The following is a 22123-nucleotide window of genomic DNA, read 5'->3' as shown; positions in this document are numbered from 1 at the left end:
CAGTGTTTTGTAAAACCTGCTAAACTTGTCTCTTTTACTAGGCGCTTTGCACACTTGCTTGTTAAAAAAGATATCTGTAATTCAGAGACGAAAAAAGATTTACTCAAGAAGGTTAAAAATGCCATTTCAGCTACAGCAGAGAGATTCTCTGGTTATATGCAGAATGTGAGTACTAATTGTTTTTATTTTCTTATTTTTTCTATTTCTTTTTTTCTGAATTTTTGAATTTTATTTTTTTATACAGCAGGTTCTTATTAGTCATCCATTTTATATACATCAGTGTATACATGTCAATCCCAATCTCCCAATTCATTACACCACCACCACCACCCCCTCCCACTTTCCCTCCTTGGTGTCCATACATTTGTTCTCTACATCTTTGTCTCAGTTTCTGCCCTGCAAACTGGTTCATCTGTACCATTTTTCTAGGTTCTACATATATGCGTTAATATATGATATTTGTTTTTCTCTTTCTGACTTACTTCACTCTGTATGACAGTCTCTAGGTCCATCCACATCTCTACAAATGACCCAATTTCATTCCTTTTTATGGCTGAGTAATATTCCATTGTATATATGTACCACATCTTCTTTATCCATTCGTCTGTCCATTCGTCTGGCATTTAGGTTGCTTCCATGACCTGGCTATAGTAAATAGTGCTGCAGTGAACATTGGGGTGCTTGTGTCTTTTTCAATTATGGTTTTCTCTGGGTATATGCCCAGTGGTGGGATTGCTGGATCGTATGGTAATTCTATTTTTTTTTTTTTTTTAATTTTTTTGTGGTACGCGGGCCTCTCACTGTTGTGGCCTCTCCCGTTGTGGAGCACAGGCTCCGGACGCACAGGCTCAGCGGCCATGGCTCACGGGCCCAGCCGCTCCGCGGCATGTGGGATCTTCCCGGACCGGGGCACGAACCCACGTCCCCTGCATCGGCAGGCGGACTCTCAACCACTGCGCCACCAGGGAAGCCCTATTTTTAGTTTTTTAAGGAACCTCCATACCGTTCTCCATAGTGGCTGTATCAATTTGCATTCCCACCAACAGTGCAAGGGGGTTCCCTTTTCTCCACACCCTCTCCAGCATTTGTTGTTTGTAGATTTTCTGATGCTGCCCATTCTAACTGCTGTGAGGTGGTACCTCATTGTAGTTTTGATGTGCATTTCTCTAATAATTAGGGATGATGAGCAGCTTTTCATATGCTTCCTGGCCATCTGTATGTCTTCTTTGGAGAAATGTCTCTTTAGGTCTTCTGCCCATTTTTGGATTGGGTTGTTTGTTTTTTTAATATTGAGCTGCATGAGCTGTTTATATATTTTGGAGATTAATCCTTTGTCCGTTGATTTCTTTGCAAATATTTTCTCCCATTCTGAGGGTTGTCTTTTCGTCTTGTTTATGGTTTCCTTTGCTGTGCAAAAGCTTTTAAGTTTCATTAGGTCCCATTTGTTTATTTTTGTTTTTATTTCCATTACTCTAGGAGGTGGATCAAAAAAGATCTTGCTGTGATTTATGTCAAAGAGTGTTCGTCCTATGTTTTCCTCTTAAGAGTTTTATAGTGTCCGGTCTTACATTTAGCTCTCTAATCCATTTTGAGTTTACTTTTGTGTATGGTGTTAGGGAGTGTTCTAATTTCATTCTTTTACATGTAGCTAGCTGTCCAGTTTTCCCAGCACCATTTATTGAAGAGACTGTCTTTTCTCCATTGTATATCCTTGCCTCCTTTGTCATAGATTAGTTGACCATAGGTGTGTGGGTTTATCTCTGGGCTTTCTATCTTGTTGCATTGACCTATATTTCTGTTTTTGTGCCAGTACTATATTGTCTTGATTACTGTAGCTTTGTAGTATAGTCTGAAGTCAGGGAGTCTGATTCCTCCAGCTCCGTTTTTTTCCCTCAAGTCTGCTTTGGCTATTTGGGGTCTTTTGTGTCTCCATACAAATTTTAAGATTTTTTGTCCTAGTTCCGTAAAAAATGCCATTGGTAATTTGATAGGGATTGCATTGAATCTGTAGATTGCTTTGGGTAGTATAGTCATTTTCACAATATTGATTCTTCTGATCCAAGAACATGGTATATCTCTCCACCTGTTGGTATCAACTTTAATTTCTTTCATCAGTGTCTTATAGTTTTCTACATACAGGTCTTTTGTCTCCCTAGGTAGGTTTATTCCTAGGGTTTTTAAAAAAATTTATTTTATTTATTTATTTTTGGCTGTGTTGGGTCTTCGTTGCAGTGTGCGGGCTTCTTATTGCGGTGGCTTCTCTCGTTGTGGAGCATGGGCTCTAGGCGCGCGGGCTTCAGTAGTTGCAGCATGCGGTCAGTAGTTGCGGCTCACAGGCTCTAGAGCACAGGCTCAGTCAGTAGTTGTGGCACATGGGCTTAGTTGCTCTGCCGCATGTGGGATCTTCCCGGACCAGGGCTCGAACCCGTGTCCCCTGCATTGGCCGGCAAATTCTCAGCCACTGCGCCACCAGGGAAGCCCTATTCTTAGGTATTTTATTCTTTTTGTTGCAGTGGTAAATGGGAGTGTTTCCTGAATTTCTCTTTCAGATTTTTCATCATTAGTGTATAGGAATGCAAGAGATTTCTGTGCATTAATTTTGTATCTTGCAACTTTCCCAGATTCACTGATTAGCTCTAGTAGTTTTCTGGTGGCATCTTTAGGATTCTCTAAATATGGTATCATGTCATCAGCAAAGAGTGACAGTTTTACTTCTTCTTTTCCAATTTGTATTCCTTTTATTTCTTTTTCTTCTCTGATTGCCGTGGCTAGGACTTCCAAAACTATGTTGAATAATAGTGGCGAGAGTGGACATCCTGTCTTGTTCCTGATCTTAGAGGAAATGCTTTCAGTTTTTCCCCATTGAGAATGATGTTTGCTATGGGTTTGTCATATTTGGCCTTTATTATGTTGAGGTAGGTTCCCTCTATGCCCACTTTCTGGAGAGTTTTTATCATAAATGGGTGTCCAATTTTGTCAAAAGCTTTTCTGCATCTATTGAGATGATCATATGGTTTTTCTTCTTCAGTTTGTTAATATGGTGTATCACATTGATTGATTTGCATATATTGAAGAATCCTTGCATCCCTGGGATAAATCCCACTTGATCGTGGTGTATGATCGTTTTAATGTGTTGTTGGATTCTGTTTGCTGGTATTTTGTTGAGGATTTTTGCATCTATATTCATCAGTGATATTGGTCTGCAATTTTCTTTTTTTGTAGTATCTTTGTCTGCTTTTGGTATCAGGGTGATGGTGGGCTCATAGAATGAGTTTGGGAGTGTTCCTTCCTCTGCAATTTTTTGGAAGAGTTTGAGAAGGATGGGTGTTAGCCCTTCACTAAATGTTTGATAGAATTCACCTGTGAAGCCATCTGGTCCTGGACTTTTATTTGTTGGAAGATTTTTAATCACAGTTTCAATTTCATTAATTGTGATTGGTCTGTTCATATTTTCTATTTCTTCCTGGTTCAGTCTTGAAAGGTTATACCTTTCTAACAATTTGTCCATTTCTTCCAGGTTGTCCATTTTATTGGCATAGAGTTGCTTGTAGTAGTCTCTTAGAATGCTTGCTATTTCTGCGGTGTCTGTTGTAACTTCTCCTTTTTTATTTCTAATTTTATTGATTTGAGTCCTCTCCTTCTTTTTCTTGATGAGTCTGGCTAATGGTTTATCAATTTTGTTTATCTTCTCCAAGAACCAGCTTTTAGTTTTATTGATCTTTGCTATTGTTTTCTTTGTTTCTATTTCATTTATTTCTGCTCTGATCTTTATGATTTCTTTCCTTCTGCTAACTTTGGGTTTTGTTTGCTCTTCTTTCTCTAGTTCCTTTAGGTATAAGGTTAGATTGTTTATTTGAGGTTTTTCTTGTTTCTTGAGGTAGGCTTGTATAGCTATAAACTTCCCTCTTAGAGAACTGCTTTTGCCACATCCCATAGGTTTTGGATCATCGTGTTTTCATTGTCATTTGTCTCTAGGTATTTTTTGATTTCCTCTTTCATTTTTTCAGTGATCTCTTGGTTATTTAGTAATGTATTGTTTAACCTCCATGTGTTTTTGTTTTTTACGTTTTTTTCCCTGTAATTGATTTCTAATCTCATTGCGTTGTGGTCAGAAAAGATGCTTGATATGATTTCACTTTTCTTAAATTTACTGAGGCTTGATTTGTGACCCAAGATGTGATCTACCCTGGAGAATGTTCTGTGCACACTTGAGAAGAAAGTATAAGCTGCTGTTTTTGGATGGAATGTCCTATAAATATGAATGAAATCTATCTGGTCTATTGTGTCATTTTAAGCTTGTGACCCTTATTAAGTTTTTTGTTTGGATGATCTGTCCATTGGTGTAAGTGATGTGTTAAAAGTCCCCCACTTTTATTGTGTTACTGTTGATTCCCTCTTGTATAGCTGTTAGCAGTTGCCTTATGTATTGAGGTGCTCCTATGTTGGGTGCATATATATTTATAATTGTTATATCTTCTTCTTGGATTGATCCCTTGATCATTACGTAGTGTCCTTGTCTCTTGTAGCATTCTTTATTTTAAAGTCTATTTTATCTAATATGAGTATTGCTACTCCAGCTTTCTTTTGATTTCCATTTGCATGGAATATCTTTTTCCATCCCCTCACTTTCAGTGTGTATGTGTCCCTAGGTCTGAAGTGGGTCTCGTGTAGACAGCATATATGTGCGTCTTGTTTTTGTATCCATTCAGGAAGCCTGTGTCTTTTGCTTGGAGCATTTAATCCAATCACGTTTAAGGTAATTATCGATATGTATGTTCCTGTGACCATTTTCTTAATTGTTTTGGGTTTGTTTTTGTAGGTTCTTTTCTTCTCTTGTGTTTCCCACTTAGAGAAGTTCCTTTAGCATTTGTTGTAGAGCTGGTTTGGTGGTGCTGAATTCTCTTAGCTTTTTGCTTGTCTGTAAAGCTTTTGATTTCTCCATCAAATCTGAATGAGATCCTTGCTGGGTAGAGTAATCTTGGTTGTAGGTTCTTCCCTTTTGGCACTTTAAGTATATCATGCCACTCCCTTCTGGCTTGTAGAGTTTCTTCTGAGAAATCAGCTGTTAACCTTATGGGAGTTCCCTTGTATGTTATTTGTCGTTTCTCCCTTGCTGCTCTCAGTAATTTTTGTTTGTCTTAAATTTTTGCCAACTTGATTACTATGTGTCTCGGTGTGTTTCTCCTTGGGTTTATCCTGTATGGGACTTTCTGCACTTCCTGGACTTAGGTGGCCATTTCCTTTCCCATGTTAGGGAAGTTTTCGACTATAATCTCTTCAGATATTTTCTCACGTCCTTTCTCTATCTCTTCTCCTTCTTGGACCCCTATAATGTGAATGTTGTTGCATTTAATGTTGTCCCAGAGGTCTCTTAGGCTGTCTTCATTTCTTTTCATTCTTTTTTCTTGATTCTGTTCCGCAGCAGTGAATTCTACCATTCTGTCTTCCAGGTCACTTATCCGTTCTTCTGCCTCAGTTATTCTGCTATTGATTCCTTCTAGGGTATTTTTCATTTCAGTTATTGTATTGTTCATCTGTTTGTTTGTCCTTTAATTCTTCTAGATCTTTGTTAAACATTTCTTGCATCTTCTCAGTCTTTGCCTCCATTCTTTTTCCGAGGTCCTGGATCATCTTCACTGTCATTATTCTGAATTCTTTTTCTGGAAGGTTGCCTATTTCCACTTCATTTAGTTGTTTTTCTGGGGCTTTATCTTGTTCCTTCATCTGGTACATAGCCCTCTGCCTTTTCATCTTGTCTATCTTTCTGTGAATATGGTTTTTGTTCCACAGGCTGCAGGATTGTAGTTCTTCTTGCTTCTGCTGTCTGTGCTCTGGTGGATGAATCTATCTAACAAGCTTGTCTAATTGTCTTTAAACACCTTAGAGATAGGGAAAATTGAAATGATTTTAGCATGTTACCCAATTTTATTTTAAAATGAGATTTGTGTATGTGTGTTCATCACAGGTTGGAAAACCTGAGGACTTCTGGTAAGGTTCAATATGACTCTTCTGTGTATTTTATCATATTTTAATAATATAGATGTGGTTTGCCAGTGTAGGACCTTGGACTATTTTAGCTACAAAGGCTATTTTAGCAAAATCACTCTATTTTTAAAAAATAAATGAAGGAGTGATTCATTTATTAGTCATGCTAATCTAACTTAGGAATATAAAATATGTCGTTTGTTGTTTTGTTTTGTTTTCACAAAATATGTACCGCAAAATCATTAGAGTAAATCTGGCCTTTTTCCACACATGTTTTTGACTTGCAAGTGCTTTACTCGTATAGATCACAGTGTTAATAAGCTACTGTTGTGACAAGAAATGTTTTGACCTCATTAAGGATATTATGCCTTCTTAGGACGCTCATGAATTTTTAAGTCAGTGCTTAGACCAGCTGAAAGAGGATATGGAAAAATTAAATAAAACTTGGAAGACTGAACCTGTTCCTGGAGAAGAAAATTCACCAGATATTTCAGCTACTAGAGTATACACTTGCCCTGTTATTAGTAATTTGGAGTTTGAAGTTCAGCACTCCATCATCTGTAAAGCGTAAGTAGTCTCTAAGAGAACTCTTTTCCCTTTTAATTCTTTACAGCAAGTGACTAAAACTCTTCTAGAAGGTTTTAATTCTTATCTTCATTCCTGTGTCATGGGGAAACATGAGTATAAATATCTTTGTTCAGTGTCTTTATCATCTATAAGAACGCTTGGTGGGGTGAGAACTAAAGTGAACTTAGTTTGTCAAATGCTTTAGTGCTGACTAAATGGTTAATTTTGCTCTGCCTTTTGAGTGTGTGTGACTGTGTGTGTGGTTTTTTTCCTTTTAATCACTGTGGAAAATCAAGCTCTTCGAGAATACTTGTTCGTCTTTTTTTATTATTATTATTTATTATTATTATTTTTTGGTTGAGGTGGATCTTTGTTGCTGCTCGCGGGCTTTCTCTAGTTGCGGCGAGCAGGGACTGCTGTTCGTCGTGGTGCTCACGTTTCTCACTGCGATGGCTTCTCTTGTTGCGGAGCACGGGCTCTAGGCGTGCAGACTTCAGTAGTTGTGGCTCGCAGGCTCTAGAGCTCAGGCTCAGTAGTTGTGGCGCGTGGGCTTAGTTGCTCTGCAGTGTGTGGGATCTTCCCAGGTCAGGGCTCGAACCCATGTCCCCAGCATTGGCAGGCAGATTCTTAACTACTGCGCCACCAGGGAAGCCCTTGTCTTTTCTTTTTCCCTGAAAAGACTCCCTCCTATTAGTTGCTTATTTTGTTGAACCAAATTGTTTTTATAAAAAATGGGTTGGTTTTTTTTTTTTACAAGATACATTAAAATGTGAATGATTTTTAATTTTTGCAATGCTTTTTAACCATGTTTACATTAACTATTGAGACTTACCTACTACATTTAATTAATTTCCATACTCATTACCAGGACTCTCTACCAGGTGCTTCACATTAAAAGGTTCTATTTTGATTAATCTCCCAGTTATCAGTAGTACATCTCTGAATACATTTGTTTTCAGAGAGTGGAATTCTTCAGGGTCCACATATAAATGAGAATTAATTCTGTGGCTTTCACACATGACTTAATACAGAATTATTAAGTCAGACACAGCCTTCCCCCTCAACATACTACATATACTGTCCCATCCATATCCTGTTACTCTGACACTTAGGAGAAGTCTGATTTTGTTGATAATCTTTTTCTTCCTGAAAATCTGTGATATTCTTAATTTTTGAAATTCAGAGTTTCACTAGTTTACATCTAGGTATTGACCCTTTTTCATTAATTTTGCGTTTAACATGATGGGGCTTTTTCATCTGAAGGTTTGGGATTTTTTTCAGCTCAGAAAAACTATTCTCTAAACATTGCTTCTCTTCCATTTGTTCTGTAATTTTTTTAGGAATACTCAACAGCCATATGTTGGCTCTTCATCCTCTGTCTTTCATATTTACTTATTTTTCTTTTTTCTTTAATTTTTATTTATTTTTTGGCTGCATTGGGTCTTCATTGCTGCGCGCAGGCTTTCTCTAGTTGCAGCGAGCGGGAGCTACTCTTCCTTGCAGTGCACGGACTTCTCATTGCGGTGGCTTCTCTTGTCGCAGAGCATGGGCTCAGTAGTTGTGGCTTGTGGGGCTCTAGAGCACAGGCTCAGTAGTTGTGGCACACGGGCTTAGTTGCCCCTGGCATGTGGGATCTTCCCAGACCAGGGATCGAACCCATGTCCCCTGCATGGCAAGCAGATTCTTAACCACTGCACCACCAGGGAAGTCCCCTTTATTTATTTTTCTTAGGCTGCTCAAAATGATAGTGTTCAATGAGGTCTCTTCCAGCTATGACACTCTAGTATTTTTTACTAGAATTTTGAACATTCACATGGACACTACAAAGACAGTAGTTTTGCATCATTAGTCTGTGACATTTTTTATCTTCATGATTTCTTCAGTGTTTTTTTTCCCCCCTAGTGGATAAATTATTTTTTAAAGAAAAGGTCTGAGTCTTATAAATACAGTTCATCATCTTGCAAAAGCTAGAGAGCCCATAGTATGATAGCCATCCCTCCCTTTCTTCTAATGCACTTTCCAAACAAAATTTGTTCAAGTCAGAGAGAGAAGCAGTTTGTCACTGTTAATACTTCATTTAACTGTGGGGTGTCAACCGAGTTTCTTTTGATAGGAAAATTTCTGTTGCCTGTGCTAGAAATGGCCACAGGCTTCACAGGAAGAAAGAAAGCTATGTCAAAGTGATGCCTGCTTCACTGGGCCAACAGCATCAGTCAGCCATTCCAGTTGTGCAGCACCCAAATATTGGGTGTGCAGTTGAGGTGTGTGTACCAGTGCATGAAGTGACATGGCTCACAGTGTGTAGGCATGAAGCTGAATGCCAGGCATCCAGACTGAACAGTGGCCCAAGAGTTGGCAAGCCCTGGAGGTAACAAGGTTCTCTGGGGCTGCAGCAGCAGTACAACTACCTCCTCGAAGGCCTTGCCTTCGTTGCTTTATTAGTCATTTTCTTTAAGACGACTCTTTAAAGATAAAATAGTCTCTGGCTGAAGGAAGATTCTATACACCTTAACCCTGAATTGTAATTTTCCATGTTTAGCCTCTGTCCCACCTGGCTGTAAGTGAGTTTGACCTGTTTGCCAAATGTACTTAATTTTTTTAAACTGTTATAGTTTAGATTGACTGGTTTTCAATGATTATAAGCCATTTCAATATATTAGCAATATATTCTTGAATATGAAGAATTTGTATGAATTCTCCATTTAAAGAACTTAAAACATCTAAAACTAAGTACTTAATAATCCCCCATAAAACCTCCTTCTGCAGTCTTCCCTATCTCAGTAATGACAGTTCATTACTTAAAGTTTATCAGTACAACAGTGTGGTGTATTTCTTAACTTTTCTTTCTCTTGCACCCCTACATCCCATATGTCAGCAAATCCTTTGAGCTTTTCCTTCAAAATACAACCAGAATCTGTCCTCTTTTTACTACCTCCACTGACACCGCTGTGGTCCAACCCACCATCATCTCTTGCCTGGATTGTTGCAATACCTTCTGACTGATCACTGTGTTTCTGCCCTTGTCTCTCTGTAGTCTATTTTAAAAACATTAGCCAAAGTGATCCATTTAAAATGGACATTAGTTCATGTCGGCCCTCTGCTCATAACCCTTAAAATAAAAGCTGAAATTCTTGCTATGATCTACAAGACTGCATATGATTTGCCTTTTAGCAACCCCTCTCTCCCAGTTAACTCTCTTACTTCATCTCTTATCACTCTTTCCCCTTGCTCATTCTGTTCGAACCAAAGTAGCTTTCTTGCTTTGTTTGTTTGTTTGTTTGTTTGTTTATGGCTGCATTGGGTCTTCGTGGCTGTGCATGGGCTTTCTCTAGTTGCGGTGAGTGGGGGCTACTCTTCATTGTGGTGTGTGGGCTTCTCATTGTGGTGGCTTCTGTTCGGAGCACGGGCTCTAGACATGTGGGCTTCAGCAGCTGTGGCTTGTGGACTCTAGAGCGCAGCCTCAGTAGTTGTGGCACATGGGCTTAGTTGCTTCGTGGCATATGGGATCTTCCCAGACCAGGGGTCGAACCCATGTCCCCTGCATTGGCAGACAGATTCTTTTCTTTTTTCTTTTTTAAATTAACTTTTATTAGAGTATAGTTGACATACAGTGTTTTGTTAGTTTCTGCCATACAGCAAAGTGTATCAGTTATACATATACATACATCCACTCTTTTTTGATTCTATTCCCATATAGGTCATTCCAGAGTATTGGATAGAGTTCCCTGTGCTGTATAGTAGGTTCTTCCTAGTTATCTGTTTTATATAGTAGTGTGTATATGTAAATCCCAATCTCCCAACTTATCCCCCCCACTTTTCCCCCTTGGTTACCATAAGTTTGTTTTCTACATATGTGACTCTATTTCTGTTTTGTAAATAGGTTCATTTGTACCATATTTTTCAGATTCCACATAAAAGCAATATCATACGGTATTTGTCTTTTTCTGTCTGACTTATTTCACTCAGTATGACAATCTCGAGGTCCATCCATGTTGCTTCAAATGGCATTATTTCATTCTTTTTTATGGCTGAGTAATACTCCATTGTATATATGTGCCACATCTTCTTTATCTGTTCCTCTGTCGATGGACATTTAGGTTCCTTCCATGTCCTGGCTATTGTAAATAGTGCTGGCAGACAGATTCTTAACAACTGTGCCACCAGGGAAGTCCTTCTTGCTTTTTTAAAAAAATGCCAGGATCCTGGTACCTCAGGGCCTTTTCACTTACTGTTTCTCTTTCCCCATATTATCACATAGCTAGTGCCCTCCCTTCTCCGTATCTTTATATAAAAATCACTTGCTCAGTGAGGCATTTTCTTGCTACCATATCTAAAATTCCAGCCATCTACTCTCATCTTTTGCTTCCCTCTTCTGTACTTTCTTTTTCTTCTTTAACACTTACCTAACATACTATATATTTTACTTACGTATGTATTTTTATTGTATCTCTTCTCCAGTATAATGAAAGCTTCATGAGGGGCCATATATTTGTCTTGGTTTGTTCTCTGCTACAACCCCAGTGCCGAGAACAGTTTCAGCATATAGGAGACATATTCAGTGATGCATAACAAATTGCCCCAAACTTAGCAGCTTAAAACAACATCCACTTAACTCAGTTCTGTAGGTCAGAAGTCTAGGCAGGGTTTGGCTGAATTCTTTGCTCAGGTATCAGAAAGCTGAAATCAAGGTGTTGGCTGGAGTCCCCTTCTAAGCTCATTAAGGTTGTGAGCAGAATTTAGTTCCTTTCAGTTGTAGTACTAAGGTCCCCATTTTTTTGTTAGCTATTGACTGGGGCAACTCATTTCCTAAAGGTTGCCTATTGTTTCTTGCCATGTGGCCTTTATAGGAAGTTCGCAACAGTGCTATTTGCTTTCTTCAGGCCAGCAGTACATCTCTCTGACTTCTAATCTGTGACTTCCTCTGTTTGAGACCTCTAGACCCAGATTTAAAGAGTTCATGTGATAAGGCCTCAACCATTCAGATATCTCCTTTTTGATGAACTCTACAGTTAAGATTAGTAACATTAATTATATCTTCAAAATCCCTTTTACCATGTAAAGTAACATCATCATGGGAGTGATAGCTCATCATAATCACAGTCCTCCCACACTCAAAGGGGATAGAATTATACAAGGAAGGGCAAGGGTCATCTTAGAATTCTGCCTAGGAGAGAGGCACTCAATAAATGTTTATTTAATGAAGAACAGATGTATTCTTACAGTCCCTAGTCTTCAACTGTTGCAATAGAGAACTGGGACAGGAAAATGAATATTACTAAAAATGCTGATAATGCAGACAAAATGAAAAACAGTCAACTAAAACTAAGTAAAAGAAATCAGTTGGCTTCCAGGTAGATTGAATATGATATTTTGATCTGTGAGTCCATTTTCTGAAATTCTATAAAATGTATCCAATGACCAAACAATTCTGCTACCGAACAGAACTGCCTACACATGTTTACTGAGAACACATAGTATTTTCAGTTTGACACGTTGTTCATTTAGTCAAAAACTGGAAATAGTCCAGATGTCCGTCAATATGGAAAAATTGTGGCATGCTCATACAGCCTAATACTAGGCAACAATGAAAAATGGGCTATAGCCATTTGTAACAAGCATGGTTGAATCTTATAATCATGTTGAACAAAAGAAGCTAGTTAAAAGAAAACATTCTGTATGGTTCCATTTATGTAAGGTTCAGAAAAGGTAAAACTCAACTATTAAAAAAAATTTTTATTGAAGTATAGTTATTTACAGTATCATGTAAGTTTCAGGTGTACAGCATACTGATTCAGTTATATGTGTATATTCTTTTACAGATTCTTTTCCCTTATAGATTATTACATAATATTGGGTATAGTTCCCTGTGCTATATAGTAGGTCCTTGTTGGTTATCTATTTTATACATAGTAGTGTGTATATGTTAATCCCAGCCTCCTAATTTATCCCTCCCCCCACACCCCTTTCCCCTTTGGTAACCATAAGTTTGTTTTTTGTGTCTGTTAGTCTTTCTGTTTTGGAAATAAATTCATTTGTATCTTTTTTGTTCTTCTAGATTCCACATATAAGTGATATCATGTGATATTTGTTTTTGTCTGGCTTACTTCACTTGGTATGATTAAACCTAGGTCCATCCACATTGCTGCAAAGGGCATTATTTCTTTTTTTATGGCTGAGTAGTATTCCATTGTATAGATACCCAACATCTTTATTTATTCAGCTGCCAGTGACGCTTAGGTTGCTTCCATGTCTTGGGTATTGTAAATAGTTCTGCAGTGAACATTGGGGTACATGTGTCTTTTCGAATTATGGTTTTCTCTGGATATATGGCCAGGAGTGGGATCACAAGATCACATGGTAGCCCTATTTTTAGTTTTTTAAGGAACCTGCATACTGTTCTCCATACTGGTTGCAGCAGTTTACATTCCCACAAATAGTGCAGGAGGGTTCCTGTTTCTCCACACCCCCTGCAGCATTTATTATTCGTAGGCTTTTTGATGCTGCCCATTCTGACCAGTGTGAGGTGATACCTCATTGTAGTTTTGATTTGCATTTCTCTGATAATTAGCGATGTTGAGCATCTTTTCATGTGTCTTTTGGCCATCATTGTGTCTTCTTTGGAGAAATGTCTGTTTAGGTCTTCTGCCCATTTTTTGATTGGTTGTTTGTTTTTTTGATACTGAGCTGTATGAGCTGTTTGTATATTTTTTTTACTGAAGTACAGTTATTTTACAGTGTTGTGTTAATTTCTGCTGTACAGCAAAGTGATTCAGTTATACATATATACATTCTTTTTTTATATTCTTTTTCATTATGGTTTATCGTAGGATATTGACCGTAGCCCCCTGTGCTGTATACAGTGGGACCTTGTTGTTTATCCGTTCTATATATAGTAGCTTACATCTGCTAACCCCAACCTCCCGCACTATCCTTCCCCCCAACCCCCTCCCCCTTGGCAACCACCAGTCTGTTATCTATGTCCGTGATTCTGTTTCTGTTTCATAGATAGGTTCATTGGTGTCATATTTTAGATTCCACATATAAGTGATATCATATGGTATTTGTCTTTCTCTTTCTGGCTTACTTCACTTAGTATGATAATCTTTAGTTCCATCCATGTTGCTGCAAATAGCATTATTTCATTCTTTTTTTATGGCTGACTATTTCATTTTTTAGAATGTGTTTGAGCCTGTATGACTATCAGTCTAAAGCAAGTAGAGGGACTTCCCTGGTGGTCCAGTGGGTAAGACTCTGCACTCCCAGTGCAGGGGGCCCAGGTTCGATCCCTGGTCGGGGAGCTAGATCCCACATGCATTGCTGCAACTAAGAGTCGCCATGCCGCAGTGAAGATCCTGTGTGCTGCAACTGAGACTGGGCACAGCCAAAATAAATAAAAATTTTTTAAATAAATAAATTAAATTAAGCAAGTAGATATAGGAAGGGGTTAACATACTCAGAAAACAGGGTGACCACAAATCAAAAACACAATAGATTCACAAAAATCAAAGAGAAGAAAACACAAGCATAAAATAAAAGGAAATTATCAAGCCACAAAAAGAAAAAGAAAGGAACAAAGAAGAAACAGAATCAACTAGAGAATAAGGCTTAAAATGGCAATATATACATATCTATCAATAATTACCTTAAATGTCAATGGACTACATGCTTCAATCAAAAGACATAGAGTGGCAGATTGGATAAAAAACCAAAACTCAACTGTTGTGTTGGAAGTCAGGATAATAGTTATCTTTTGGAAGTAAGAAAGGCATAGTGATTGGGAAGAGGCATGTGAGGGGGCTTCTAGGGAGTTCATAGTGTTCTATTTCTTGAGTTGAGTGGTGATTACATGTGTGTGTTAACTGATAATTCATCAAGCTATACAACTTTGACTGGTTCACTTTTCTATATATATATTATACTTTAGTGTTTTAAAGTTTGGGGGGTTTTTGGAAAGTATAAAAATTTTAAATTTAGCATTTTAAGAAAGTACTTAAATACTTTCAATTGAGGTTTTACCTGTATGGATTTAATAAGGGTTAATGTAAGCATGAGAAAAGTTTTAAGTGTTTATTTCTCATGCCTAGTCATGGTCTCTCAGCACCTGATAAGTTCATTGGGGGAGCAGTGTTTCTGAAGTATATTTGTATTTATTTTGTATTGCACAGTTAGGCTTCTAAATTCTTACATTTGTCTTCTTTTATTTTTACAGATGTGGAGAGATTATTCCCAAAAGAGAACAGTTTAATGACCTCTCCATTGACCTTCCTCGAAGGAAAAAGCCACTCCCTCCTCGTTCAATTCAAGATTCCCTTGATCTTTTCTTTAGGGTAAATAATATCTTTTGGTATTTACACATAACTAAATTTTATATATCATAGATAATTGTATTTGAAGTTGGTTTCTTTAAGTCAGAGTTTTGACAAAATAGTTGCAGGGGAAACAAATGAGAAATATTTATAAATAGTATTTATTTTTAGGAGCTTGGTAAATATGGTTGTTAACTGACTGTAGATGAAAATTAATTGCTCAAGTAGATTATACATCTAACTCAACAGCAAGTATTTTAGACAACCTTAGAAGCATTTGTTTGTAAACAAATAATATGAAGTGACATATACTAAAATTGGGTAATGTGAGTCAAAATTGGAGACACTGTCTAAGTTAGTATACTAAGATCTGAGGAATGAAAAAAAATACTTTTTGCTTCTCCTTAGGTCATATGTACCGTGTTAGAAACAGAAAGGACAAGTCATGTTTATTCAGAGCTATAGATAAATATTTGCATTTGTGTTATACTGTTAACAGATATTCAGAAAGTTTCTGGGGCATAATTGGACATGTTGTGTAGCAGTCCTTATAACTGATGGCAGTTTGCCATCTGTATAATAGTGGTTCTTGTTTTGTTGTAGCAAATGGGCAGGGTTGTCATCCTAAGATTTAAATTAAAAAAAAAAGACCTCTGTTCTTGAAATGATGAATATTCAGCTCCACCCAAGGATAAATATTTTGCTTTTCTTTTTGTTTTAGTCATTCCTTACTAGTCCTGTTATTATCATAGAATTTGAAGCTTTTCCTGTGTATCTTTACCCCCATTTTTTAAGGATTTCTTGTTTCAGTTTTCTCTAGGTAATGATATCCACCCCAAACTTTGGTCCTTTTAGAGCAGTTGTTCTTAGTGGGCTGTCACCAGAAGATTGAGTTCCATTATAAGAAAGGGGTAGAGTTACACCTAACAGACCAGGAACTCCGCCTAACCTGAAGGTGATCTTATCTCTGCTATGGCCAAATGTTAAAATCTGGTTATACTCTTGGCAGTGGTTCTTGTGTATCCATGGGGAAAAGGTTGAGAATCTGCTACTGTAGTTTAGTTACTGTCATAAATTGAGATGTTTCCTTGGTAAAAAAAAAGGAAATTAGGAATTCTGAAACAGGGCATGATATTATAACTATATTTTGAGGATTAGGTCTTAATTTAGTAAGGCTTATAATTCTAGACACAAAATCTAAACTGGTCGGAGTTGTCATTCCACTGAACTAGTATGACTAGAGAAATTAGCATTTAATGGGGCAGTGCTAATTCAACTTTATACTTCTTTATTTTTCCCTCTTGTCTTTTTACAGGCAGAAGAACTTGAGTATTCCTGTGAGAAGTGTGGTGGGAAATGTGCTCTTGTCAGGCACAAATTTAACAGGCTACCCAGGTAAAATTAATTGGCTCTTCAATTTTTCTTCTTTAAAGTACTTACAAATATTACTGAATAAGTGAGGCTTATCAGATGGATTGGTAAAAGAAGGTCAGCAAAGCTGAGATATGAAGAGGGTAGAGAATGGAAAGCTAGAATTCTCTTGTATAAGAAAGGAAGAGGATTTGGAAAGTTGAAGAAGAGAAGGAACCTGAGAGTCCCAAGAAGATGGCAACAAGAGAACAAGGCTGATGAGACTTTGGAATAATGATGGGGACTTACTAGTAAATTTTTAATTCAGTAATGTGTAACACTCAGTTATAATTTGTTGTGCATGTACATTTTATAGAACTTTTTTATAAGTGGAGAAAACTTTTCATTTCTCTCTTACCTTTCTCTAGAGAATGTGCTACTGAAATAAGAACAGTTTTTGTCAAAAGTCATCTTAAAAAAATTAATTTTCACCATCAAACATAAGGGCTGTTTAACACTTTATTTATTTATTTATTTATTTTAATAAATTTATTTATTTTTGACTGTGTTGGGTCTTCGTTGCTGCGTGCAGGCTTTCTCTAGTTGCAGTGAGCAGGCTTCTCATTGTGATGGCTTCTCTTGTTGCGGAGCACGTGCTCTAGGTGCGCAGGCTTCAGTAGTTGTGGCTCGTGGGCTCTAGAGCACAGGCTTATTAGTTGTGGCACATGGGCTTAGTTGCTCCGCGGCATGTGGGATCTTCCCGGACCAGGGCTCGAACCCGCGTCCCCTTCACTGGCAGGCGGATTCTTAACCACTACGCCACCAGGGAAGTCCTGTTTAACACTTTAAATTACCATTTGTCGTTATATAACACCCATTTTTTTGTAAATTATATAACATTGAAATAAATAATTTAGGGATTTGATCCATTATCAATACCAGTATTCTAAAATTAGTTTTCTTATCTGATGTGTTTTGATTTTTTTTCTAGGAACATTATTTTACTGAAACCTCCCAATTAATAATTAATATCTACCCAATGCCTGTGTTTTATTTTTATTTTTATTCTTAGTACCTAGCACAATGCCTAACACATGGCAAGTATTCAGTAAGTGTTCTTTGACAGATCTTTAGTTCAGCCTAATGTAGTCTTTAACTCAAAAGCTGTCTAACATGGTTAGTTACAGTGATCTCTTCTTACCTGTAAGAGAGCTACCTCTATTATGTATAAACTAATAATGTTATCATCTCCTGTTTTTCAGGATCCTCATTCTTCATTTGAAACGATATAGCTTCAATGTTGCTCTCTCACTTAACAACAAGATTGGGCAGCAAGTCATCATTCCAAGATACCTGACCCTCTCATCTCATTGCACTGAAAATACAAAACCACCCTTCAACCTTGGTTGGAGTGCACAAATGGCAATGTAAGTCCTTGAGAATTTCTTTCCCTTTTGAAGTAGAAAGGCTTTTAGTATCTGATCAAAAGAATGACTGAACTAGATAACATGACTCCAGGTAAAATCAGACCAAGAAGGAGATTTTTATTTTGCTTTATATTGGGACTTTGTGCTAAGTTACTACCTGATTTAAGTAATTGACTAAAATGCTTAAACAAAAACTTACAACATATATTAATTGCCTTTCATAATAAATTACCTTTTCCGGGAGTGCTCCTTACTCTTTTAGATCACTAGAAGATAGTTTGATACATTTGGGGAATACAAACCAAATTTGCATGATCATAAGAGTCACTTGAACCCTAAAAATACTGATTCCTGTGTTTGTTCCTTAGAAGTTCTGTTTCAGAAAATCTGATATAGGGCTGGGGAATCAATATTTTTAACAAATGCCTTTGCTGACTCTGGAGTATGCAGACTTGAGAAACAGTACATTAAATATTATGCTGGGACCCCCAAAATAGATTGTGTCTCCATAAATGTATTATTACCAGTTTGAGCAAAAAACTTCAGTGGCTCCTCAAAATTTTTCCTTGAGAAAAGAAGTAACTTTTACATTCTATTTTGCGTCATCATGAATGCCAGGAAAACCTTAAGACTTCTCTAAATGTTGCTCTTTCTTCTGCATACTTGCATTACTTTGGAGCCATATATTGTAGTTCTGTTTTATACTTGAACACTAGTTTGGTATAATCATAAAGTTCTAGAGCTTTAGAGGTGAAAGGGATTTTAGAGATTTTTGTCTAACTTCTTAATTATACAGAGGAGATCCAAGGAAATTAAGTGATTTTCTTAAGCTCATACAGTTAGTAACTGGAAGAGCCAGGTCTCTTCACTGACATGGAATAATAGACATTACAGAAAGCAAATGAACATTTGCTAACATGAATTAATGAAGTTTTGTAAAAATTATTCCCCTCGGATTAATAATTGAAATATATTCTACATCATGTACATTTATTTACACTAAAGGCCTCAATAAGTCAATAACAACATGTTCCCAGAGAATCAGTGTTTCTGAATTTTTCTCTTATGGCCTTTCATTCGAATAGATGTTTTTGCTTGATGGAAACTGCCCTCTACTGGTAGAGCTAGTATTCTTTCTGGCAGTATTTTCAAACCATTAGCCAAGGCTGTTTATGATCACAGGGCCGAAACCAGGCTCTCTGACTCTCTGATATGATAGCTTTAAGATTTTGGACAAATTCCTTGACCTGTCTGTAGGGAAAATAACAGGGTAGTTGTGAACATTAAATGAGGTAATACACAAGAGTTCTTACTACAGTGCCTGACATCTAGTAAGTCCTCAATAAATGAGAGCTATTGTTATTTTATTGCTTAAAAGAACTGAGACAGGGGCTTCCCTGGTGGCGCAGTGGTTGAGAATCTGCCTGCCAATGCAGGGGACAGGGGTTCGAGCCCTGGTCTGGGAAGATCCCACATGCCGCGGAGCAACTAGCCCCGTGAGCCACAAATACTGAGCCTGCGCATCTGGAGCCTGTGCTCCGCAACGAGAGGTCGCGATAGTGAGAGGCCCGTGCACTGCGATGAGGAGTGGCCCCCACTTGCCGCAACTAGAGAAAGCCCTCGCACAGAAACGAAGAGCCAACACAGCCATAAATAAATAAATAAATAAAAATTATAAAAAAAAAAAAAAAAAAAAAAAAAGAACTGAGACAAAGAGAATTTCCCAAGTTGTTCTCTTTATATTTGAGTTCATTTCCAATGTTGTTTATTTAGATCATTAGATAAGGAAGAGCCTAGAGAAAGTATTTTGTTTTCTCTTTTGGCCTCTATTGTTAGTTAAAAAGTATTATAATTGTTTGCTTTTCAAGAGGATATATAAGAGACTATAATACAGAATAATTCATTTAGTAAGTTAAATATATTTTTAGTAATAGTAATTGTCTACATATCTATTTTCTAATTTTCTGATAGTTCTAGACCATTGAAAGCCTCTCAAATGGTGAATTCCTGCATCACCAGCCCTTCAACACCTTCAAAGTGAGTTATATTTCTTGTGTACCCAAAATTTGTATTTTTAAGGATTTGGCTTACCCTGATTTCCAAGGTTATCCCCTCCCCTTTTCTTATTGTTTCTCTTTTTGCATGATAATTGCTCTGCATTACTGTACTTTGGAATTTTCCTGAATATGCTTTAAACTGTAATTTAGTGAGTATCAAGTTTTTAACACTGAATCAAGTTCAGATGGTCCTCTCAAAATTTTGTTTTAAAACTTCTTAAATCATCTGTTGTATGTAATATTTTCATCCTACAACTCTAGAAATTGACTAATGATGAGGGATTTTAAGGATTGAAGGGTTAAAATAACCCCTACTGGTATAAAAAGCACCATTCTTCAAATATACACATGGAGATCCCAAAATATCTTTTCACCTGTTGCTTACCAGTGTGGGACTTCTTGTCTTAGACACTGAGCTGGAACTATTCTGAAAGGGGACAGGAAAACAAACACACATTAGAATGTAGCTATTCTACAAATGTTTTTTGCTTAAGACCAAAAGTTTGTCCAAGAAGGAAACAAATACTTTTTTTTTTAATATACCTCCTCTATGATTTGACTAGAACCACAGTTCCTGATTAGACATTTCTAAATGGCTTCGTTGTCATTTGTCTTTAAAATTAGTTTTTTTTTAAATTCGATGTCCCAAAGTACTTTTAGAAAAGAGACACTTTTGTTGTTTAAGGGCTTTTGGGGGGCTTATATAACCATAAAATGACATTTGGGAATTGCTATTTTCTTTTCCTCCTGTTAATTATTTTTCAGTGCAATTAAAACCAGATGACTAACTGACTAGAAATCTGAAATGGTACCGATATGAATACTCTTGCCCGTTCTCAAGATACAAATGAGCAATACCACTTGGCTGCTTAGAAAGTGAGCAAGTGATGCATTTACAGGATGAATATTTTTCCTTACTACAGGCAAGCTGCCTTCTGTGAATATAGTAACTATTAATGGAATGCACTCTTTATGTACCAAATCACTATAGCTTCAAGAAAGAGATGGTTTCATTGGGCATCATTATACTTGGCATGGTCAATCTGTTCTCCAGGGTCTTACTGCTATGAGAATTTGAGAGCTGGTCAATAAAGGATGATTAGGCCCTAGAAGACCTGTCATGCCGATCAAACTTAAAAGAGGCTGAACTATGAACCAGAATACCATTGGTTCTTCTATAATGTCCTTTGTCACATTTGACCCTGGTATATTAGTAGCCAGGTGTCACCCTCCTTCAGCAAAGTATTTACATGGATAAATAAATTAGTATGTTCAGTTTTGCTTGGTGAGCATGAAATCAGAAATGAAGAATTAAGATGGCTAATTGGCTATTTCTAAGTTATATTAAAAACCCTTTTTAAACACATATTGGGAGGCTATTCAAGTGCTCAGACTGAAGTGCAGTGATATCCTGGCTGCTCTCAGCCAAAGACTATGGTTGGGTTTATCACTGACCACTTGCCTCTTTTCTTTGATCTACATTGCTACGCAATCCTCCTGATTTCCATTGTGGCCTCTTATTTCTTGGTGCCATCATTCTACATGTTTATTTACAGTTTTCACATTTAGATTATTGCATTTTCCAATTTCCATTTTACTTTTTTTTTTTAGTACAGCATATGAATTTATGTTAACCTTCATCAAAGAAAATTTGTGCTTTTTGACCTTTACCGCTTTTTCCTTTAGTTTATTTTCAGCTCACTCAGAAGACAACACAGTAACACCTTACTTATCTGGTATCATTGAAGAATAATATTTGATATTCCAAATAAATGAATTTTTATATAACTGAAGCTTGTCCTTTTAAACGTTGTCTTTTTAATTTTAATCTTTAAAATGTTTTAACCATTTTAGATGGTTATATCTTTGTAAGCTTACAGAATTCCTTATATTAAATAAAATACGCTGCAGATAATTTAAATATATTGTAATTACTTAAAATCGGCGTTGTAAATATCAGTTATTGCACTGTGTTTTAATATGATAATGCCCTCAGAGGCTCTTAATTCTTATAAGACAGTTTACCTTTACATTAAATTACTTTATAGCTCTTTATTGCCCTTTTTGTGGTTATTCTCTCACATTTCTTAGCTCTCATTTCTTGATGAACTTGCTACATTATTTTATACACTATTTCCTGGGGAAATAGGCTCCCTGCCTAAAGAGTAAAGTTCATGGGCTTTGAAACTGCTGCCTTCCTCAGAGGCGTTATTTTTTTGTTTTGTTTTGTTTTGTTTTACTTTTAAGTTCCTATGTTCTAGAAGGTAGAGGTTGCCAGAAGCTGGACCTACATATAAATGGATAAGTGGAATGTTACTGTTAATTTCAAAGTACATGGATCATAATTTAAAAGAGCAAAAATTAGTCCTCATGCACTCTCTTGTCAAAAACATGTATTCATTGCTATGTCTGCATGCATTCAGTAGAATAC

General features: G+C 36.9%; 1 protein-coding gene across 6 annotated transcripts in view; it reads left to right on the top strand.

Annotated features, from left to right (window-relative positions):
- Window positions 1-22123, top strand: part of USP37 (ubiquitin specific peptidase 37) — a 96124-nt gene that overhangs the window by 43571 nt on the left and 30430 nt on the right. For 5 of the 6 annotated variants that reach the window (XM_081243292.1, XM_081243289.1, XM_081243293.1 and 2 more), the window contains 6 exons: window positions 42-165; window positions 6362-6552; window positions 14762-14879; window positions 16174-16253; window positions 17471-17635; window positions 19607-19672. In XM_081243292.1, the coding sequence (XP_081099418.1) occupies window positions 42-165; window positions 6362-6552; window positions 14762-14879; window positions 16174-16253; window positions 17471-17635; window positions 19607-19672 (744 nt within the window). The remainder of the gene's footprint in view (window positions 1-41; window positions 166-6361; window positions 6553-14761; window positions 14880-16173; window positions 16254-17470; window positions 17636-19606; window positions 19673-22123) is intronic. The other variant, XM_081243294.1, reaches the window with a different exon arrangement.

The sequence above is a fragment of the Mesoplodon bidens genome (assembly GCF_964165515.1).
Source record: "Mesoplodon bidens genome assembly, chromosome: 8".
Taxonomy (NCBI): domain Eukaryota; kingdom Metazoa; phylum Chordata; class Mammalia; order Artiodactyla; family Ziphiidae; genus Mesoplodon; species Mesoplodon bidens.
This window is presented reverse-complemented; position numbering and strand designations above follow the sequence as displayed.